The sequence below is a fragment of the Sprattus sprattus genome (genome assembly GCF_963457725.1).
Source record: "Sprattus sprattus genome assembly, chromosome: 18".
NCBI lineage: Eukaryota > Metazoa > Chordata > Actinopteri > Clupeiformes > Clupeidae > Sprattus > Sprattus sprattus.
Window position 1 is genome coordinate 2,467,501 of NC_137916.1, and position 7,500 is coordinate 2,475,000.

The 7,500-nt window shown below is 46.9% G+C and overlaps 1 protein-coding gene across 1 annotated transcript in view; it reads left to right on the forward strand.

Annotated features, from left to right (window-relative positions):
- rhpn2 (rhophilin, Rho GTPase binding protein 2) overlaps positions 1-7,500 on the forward strand; it is a gene marked incomplete at both ends in the record, with an annotated part of 40,253 nt that overhangs the window by 27,699 nt on the left and 5,054 nt on the right. Inside the window, 4 exons of the mRNA XM_080856379.1 lie at positions 1,080-1,236; positions 1,874-1,993; positions 2,222-2,416; positions 2,901-2,977. Coding sequence (XP_080712505.1) covers positions 1,080-1,236; positions 1,874-1,993; positions 2,222-2,416; positions 2,901-2,977 — 549 coding nt within the window. The remainder of the gene's footprint in view (positions 1-1,079; positions 1,237-1,873; positions 1,994-2,221; positions 2,417-2,900; positions 2,978-7,500) is intronic.

The window sequence follows — 7,500 nt, forward strand, 5'->3', positions numbered from 1 at the left end:
TTTGGCTAATCTCTTGACACGTACCACAGGTAGGCCTAAATCACGATTGGATCTTGATACACAATACCTCGTGTATCAGCTCATTTTGCGTGTTGGTCTACTACACAACGGGATAAAACCGAAAACATGTTTCAGTTGAAATCCAAACAAGTTACTTGTCGTAATCTAGACAGCCACCGCTACTGAAATATTTAAAATTGATTGATTAAAGATTTTTAAGGTTTATAACTGTTTGTCACCTTTTTAATAGCTTGGGTGTTAATAGTGTTTACTATAACATTAATAAGTGGTGTTAACATAACGTCACTTATTGTATGGCATAAATATTATTCTAAAACACCTTCACTAGTTGTTTTAAGCAGATTTGTAAGCATATCATCATGTATGCGATGCATGTCAGCGAATATGTTCTGAATAGTAGCCTATGTTTCAAGTAGGCTACAGCCAAGCCCTCGTTCTGTTTTCATCAATAGTAATCGAGTTGATAAGTCTGATCTATACGCAACTGTGAGGTGCGCGAATGGACAGAGCGGCCAGCTGCCAATCACTTAATTACTCAACCTGCGTATGCAACCTGACTTCATCAGTCGGCGGTTTCAATATTTATGGCGCTCCATTTCTGACCACTGGTTAGTCCTAGATTCTATTGATATAGATTTCAGTAGTTTGCATATATATATGAGGTAAACCTTGATAATCTTTGAACCATACATGATAGCACCATGGGGCTTGGACTATTGTCAATGTATTAGCCTATTGTCGATTTTGATATAAAGTAAAAATGATAACCTCAAGAATATCCTCCATTATTTATGAAATGTAAGAAAAGGGGAAAAAAAAGACTTTGATGTCTGCTAATACGGTGATAGATTTTGGGGTGCACCGAAGAGCCATTTTGACCCAGGAAAAACCCTGACAATAGGCTGGAACTGTCACATGTAGTTCCCAGTCCTTGGCTCTGATCAACTGGGAGCCATTGAGATGAATCCTCTTTCACATTTGTTCACATGAGAACCCAAAGCTCTCTTTAGGCCTGAGATTGTCTCACCTTGTTTACGTGTGACATCACTTCCTGGCAGGTGAGTGAGATGTATGACCACGTCCACCAGTCCATGATCCAGACGCCAATCAAAGACAACGTGCCGTTCTTCTGGTCCACCATGGCACAGGTGAAGACCAGCCACTACCGCTCATTGGCCCACTACTTCACTGCTACAGCACTTATGGACCATGAGGGTAAGACACACACACACACACACACACACACACACACACACACACACACACACACACACTCACACACACACACACATACTACCGCTCACTGGCCCACTACTTCACTGCTACAGCACTTATGGACCATGAGGGTAAGACACACACACACACACACACACACACACACACACACACACACACACACACACTCACACACACACACACATACTACCCCTCACTGGCCCACTACTTCACTGCTACAGCACTTATGGACCATGAGAGTAAGACACACACACACACACACACACACACACACACACTACCGCTCACTGGCCCACTACTTCACTGCTACAGCACTCATGGACCATGAGGGTAAGACACACACACACACACACACACACACACACACACACACACATACTACCGCTCACTGGCCCACTACTTCACTGCTACAGCACTTATGGACCATGAGGGTAAGACACACACACACTCACACACACACACACACACACACACACACACACACTACCTCTTACTGGCCCACTACTTTACTGCTACCACACTGATGGAACATGAGGGTAAGACACACACACACACACACACACACACACACACACACACACACTTGTGATGGTTATGGATGTGTGTGTGTGTACAGTGAACCCTAGTGATGATGAGGACCAGCAGGAGAAGGCCTTCTCTCAGATATACGACGCCATGCCTGACTCACGCCCCCCTCTGGACATCCTCAAGAACAGCAAGGAGCGCCAGCGCATCGGTGAGACCAGGGTCATGAACTCTGACCTGCCTGACCTTTAGAGTGCATGACCCACAGAGTATCCCTCTAGTGTGTGTTAGTCTCTTCATGGCCTGTGTGTGTGTGTGTGTGTGTGTGTGTGTGTGTGTGTGTGTGTGTGTGTGTGTGTGTGTGTGTGTGTGTGTGTGTGTGTGTGTGTGTGTGTGTGTGTGTGTGTGTGTCATGACCACTATGTTGTGCCCCACACAGGTAAAGCTCACCTGCGGCGTGCGATCCTGGAGCACGAGGAGGCGATGCGTATCTACAGCTTGTGTCGAGAGCTGAGGAGGCTGGACATCCTGGGAGACATCCTGCAGGCCACGCTCAAGCGCTCGCTCGCCAAGTTCGCCCTGCACGAGGACGAGGACGAATTCACAGACTACATGGAAGCGCCTGACATCAACTGTGAGTGTGTGTGTGTGTGTGTGTGCGTGTGTGTGTGAGTATGTGTGAGTGTTTTGACAAAGAAGCACAATTAGGAAACATAAACTAACTATTAGCAACTGACCTTTGCCTGTTCTGTCACTGTACCTTTGTGTGTGTGTGTGTGTGTGTGTGTGTGTGTGTGTGTGTGTGAGAGAGAAAAAGAGAGCGAGTCTGCCTCTGGTGTCCATGTTCTGATCCTGTACATATTGTGTGTGTTATCATTTAACACAAACACAAAACAGAAACTCACTGACTGCAGCTCAGATAAGCAGCACACACCCACATGCACACACTTGCACAAACACACACACACACTCGCACACCCACGCGCGCACACACCCATGGGTGCACATGCACACTCACACACACACACATACGCACACACACTCACACACACACACACATACGCACACACACTCACACATACACTCCAGCCTAACTGTGTGTCTCCTGTCCCCTGCAGCCAAGACGGAGCAGAAGGCTGAGATGGAGGTCCCTGGGTCCACTAAGGTGAAAGTCACAGACCTTTTCCAGCGACTGGTATGTGGGCTACTAATGCACTTTCCATTAACACTTTTACTTTCACTTTCACATTCACATCTGCTCACATTCCCAAAGCAGCACCGAAGCCCAGAGTGGTCTGGCAGACACGTCTCCCTGTCCAGGTCCTGGCCTGGTTCTGACTGGGTGGACATGTCCGTCTCCCTGTCCAGGTCCTGGCCTGGTTCTGACTGGGTGGACATGTCCGTCTCCCTGTCCAGGTCCTGGCCTGGTTCTGACTGGGTGGACATGTCCGTCTCCCTGTCCAGGTCCTGGCCTGGTTCTGACTGGGTGGACATGTCCGTCTCCCTGTCCAGGTCCTGGCCTGGTTCTGACTGGGTGGACATGTCCGTCTCCCTGTCCAGGTCCTGGCCTGGTTCTGACTGGGTGGACATGTCCGTCTCCCTGTCCAGGTACTGGCTTGTGTGCTGCTTTAGGAATCCTGCAGGACACTAACATGAATAATGAGGAGAAGGGGCTGGCAGCCTGGGGTAAACACTGACTGAACTAGGGTGACCTCTTTTCCAGACCTACAAAATGCGTCTGGCAGGGATTCCAAAATTGTCCAGGATTATGCCTCATTGGATATTTGTGTTTCTCTGGGTCTTTCACAAACTAGATTTTATGCCATTCCAAGTTTAGGAAAGGGTATCTGCCTTCCATCCCACCTTCTTGCACGAGCTCTGACTGTACAGAGAACTGTCATTGGTCGACTGCCCTCTCAGTGTTGCCAGATGCACGATATATCCTCGACGATATATAAGGCATTCAATTTGAGCATTTGGTACGATACTTCGCCATTTCCAATCTGGCAACACTGAGCACCTTGCCGCTTCCACTAGGTGCATTGTTTCCAACAGCACATGACATCAGCATGTGGAAAAGGTGTCAATCTTGTGGTGGGGGAAGGGGGCGGGGTCATCTGTATGCCATACATTACCACGCCCCCTCCCGCGTGACAAAATGTCCTCTTTTTCACAAACTAAACACTGACTTAACTCTCAGCCTGTGATGAACACTGACTAAACTGGCAGGCTGTCATGAACACTGACTAAACTGGCAGGCTGTGATGCCAGCCTCGCTGACAGCAATATAAACGACCAAACGTCGAAGGACTCGTTATCTAGGGGGATATTTTTTAACAAACAAAGTAGAACATTGTCAAGTAGAACATTGTCTCGACGTTCACAAGTAGAACATTTTCTCGACGTTCACTCGGTAATGGCAGAATTAAGCGCCCAGATTCACGGCAGAAGAACACGGGTTGGGGAACGGCTCCATCCCCTAATATCTGTCGTACCTGAAACGAAACAAAGACAAAACGGCAAGCACAAATGAAAAACAGAACTATGCCACCGATTAAAGAGGACCGTAACAGATTTGCATTGCCATGATACACACACGCACACACATAAAGACACACACTTTGAACCTACTTTGGGTGGAGACAGCGCTGTCCTCTCGCCGGTCAGTACAGAGGGAGGCGGCGTTTCTCCGAGCTGAACTTCCTCATTAGTACATCCTTCCACTCGGACTTGAACCTGTGCGTGAGCTCCTTTTCAAAAGCGAGCTGGATCAGCTGGGCCTTGCGTCTCTGGAGCATGCTGCGCCGATGCTCTGAGAATACGCTTTTTAGCGTGGAAAATGAGTTTTGGCATACTGCTGTTGATGCTCCTAAAGCTGGGCCAGGGTGTATGCTCTGAGAAGAGTCGGCATTGCTTGGAGTGGGCCGTTGAATGTGCTGAGGATGTTGGCTTTTGTCCATTTTCCATCTTCAGGGGGAAACCGGTGTGTCGGCCATCTTCTTCACCAGGAACTCACGAGCCACAGTATATTCACGTTCAACCACATCAGCTCCAGCTCATTCCAGAAGAGGGGTTACCTTTGATGGATTCAGGAAATGATCCTCGGCCTCTGGGTTCAACGCAGCCAGTGCGCCAATGAGCTCGCTACTGCGCTCTCCAAAAGGCACATCCATCTCTCCTTGCACCGCATCAACAACACTGTAGAATAACCTCTTCAACTCGGCCTTTTCATCTATGTCACTCTGTGGCTGTCCAACTGTTTCTTCAACAGCAAATCCAAGGAGGTTCTTGTTCACTGTGCGTCTTCTCTTGCTTGTACCAGGGCAGGGCCGGTCACTGGCACAGCCTAAGGAGCGCAGTGTGCTATCAGCTAGCTAGGTTCTAGTTACCACCTGTTTTACTGAACCAAAGCTACACCATTGAACAGTTTAACGCTAATTGGTGAATTAACGTGAACATTGACATTGACTGGTCATGCAGGGTTCATTTGACACTTGATCAAAGATAACTAGCTCTAACAAACCACTTTAAATGTGCACTGCATACGTTCTTCTCCTTGTGGACCATCTGGACCTCAAACCGCCCTTCTTATAGCGTGAACGCATAACCACTTTCGGTTCATGGCAAATGCATGCCTTTTCCTGGGTATACTGAACATCCTTATCCCATTACCAACTATGTTAGTACAGTTCACAACACAACAACACCATGTCATTTTGCCTTGGTGACATTTCTTCCACCGCTTATACATGACACCTTTCTGCCACGAGTCTGCGCACGGCACGCATTGACCCATACAGCGATGACGTGTGTGAGAAACCCATGCCATGTATAGGCTGTGTAGATTCCCATCAATCAAGCAAAACCACACTTCATATTTTTTATATCGTAGTGATAAAGAATTCAGCATTAGTATTTGTTAAGATGAAATTAGCTGATATTATAAAATAAATATATCCCTTTTTTTTTTTTTTTTTTAAAGTTCGTTTGTTTTTAGCGATCTGGGTGGGGGGCACAAGCATTTAGGGGGGCGGGCCTGGCCCCCTATGGCCGCCCATAGCGACAGGCCTGGTGTCCTTCATCAGGAGTAATCCCAGTGCACACACACACACACACACACACACACACACACACACACACACACACACACACACACACACACACACACACACACACAACATGGAAACCCTAACCCTTTCTGCACAGGTTGTGCCTAACCATTGAACACACACACACACACACACTCTCTGTCTGACAACCTGTCAGCTTCATGTGAGCACTGGATGAACTAGTTTTAGGTAAAGACCAAACTTCACCTAATGAATACCTGAGCTTTGACTTAAACCCTCAGGTGAATATACACACGCACACACGCACACACACACACACCCATACACACACACACACACACACACACACACACTCATGAATACCTGAGACTAAAATCCTCAGATGAATGGGCGATTGTTGTAAAGGGCGGAGGAGAGTGACAATGAGAGGCTGGTATGGTCTGTGTGTGTGTGTGTGTGTGTGTGTGTGTGTGTGTGTGTGTGTGTGTGTGTGAGTGAGAGCTAACCTGTTAAGAAACAGGCTTTAATACAGTGATGCACATAAAGGGAGATAAGCAGAGGTTTCACTCATAAGATTCACCGTGTTTAAATGCCTTTTCTAAACCTGATTTTTCAAATCCTTGATTGTGATTGGCTAAAAGCCGTTGTAAAATCCAGCATTACCTTACAATTTGACCTGATTACATTCCATATTACTGCGCAGCGAATGGCAAGGCATTCATATAGCACATTTCATACACAGTTTTCCATCTCGCTGTTGCGTTGCTTCAAGGGTTGCGTGGCAACGATTTATTTAGGAACTATAATTTTTAGTGGCGGAAGAATGACGGTTTATCATTAAACTATTGTTTCTTAAGTTGAATTGTCTTTATTTATGAAACCATATCAAATATTTGTAGTAACAGGTTTAGAGAAGCAATAAGCTTCGCGTCGTGCCTAACAACTCCCTTACCTGTTCTAAAATCAGCGCAAAGCACGGCCTCTTGGGGCTTATTGCTTAATCATAGCATAAGAGGTGTCACCCCATAGCCCCGTCTCTCCATGAATATGGAACAGTCTCCTACCCCAGAGATGGGAACTTCACGCTGTTCATTTCACAGAAGAAATGCTTGACCAAGAGATCTAGCAAATGTCTCAGAGGCCTGTATTTATGTATGTGTGTGTGTGTGTGTGTGTGTGTGTGGGGGGATGTTTTAAAGAACACAAAGACACTTTGATATGACCAAGAGATTAGAGGTGGTGAGAACATTCAATCACACCTCTCTCAGGTCATTTGATATAACAGTATATTCAGAGACTCTTACACTTTAACTTAAGTCCAAGATTTTTGGATTATTGATTATTGTCAATCATTATTAACTCAGATTTTTCAACTCCTTCAGAGCATGCATTCGTGCGTGTGTGCGTGCGTGCGTGTGGGGGGAGGGGGGGGTGTGTGTGTGTGAGTGTGAGTAGTGATTGCTGACTGAAACATGACTCGATGCAGAGAGCATGAAGGCCTCAGCCTTGGGAGCAGCCTGTTCTTTCTCCTGCCACCTGACAGAGTCTCAGGGTTTCCATGGTGACAGACTTGCAATGCTGAGTCGCCTGGGTGAGTTGCTATGGTAACCCTGGTTGCTCTTGTGTTCCTGGGTGAGGTTGCTGTGGT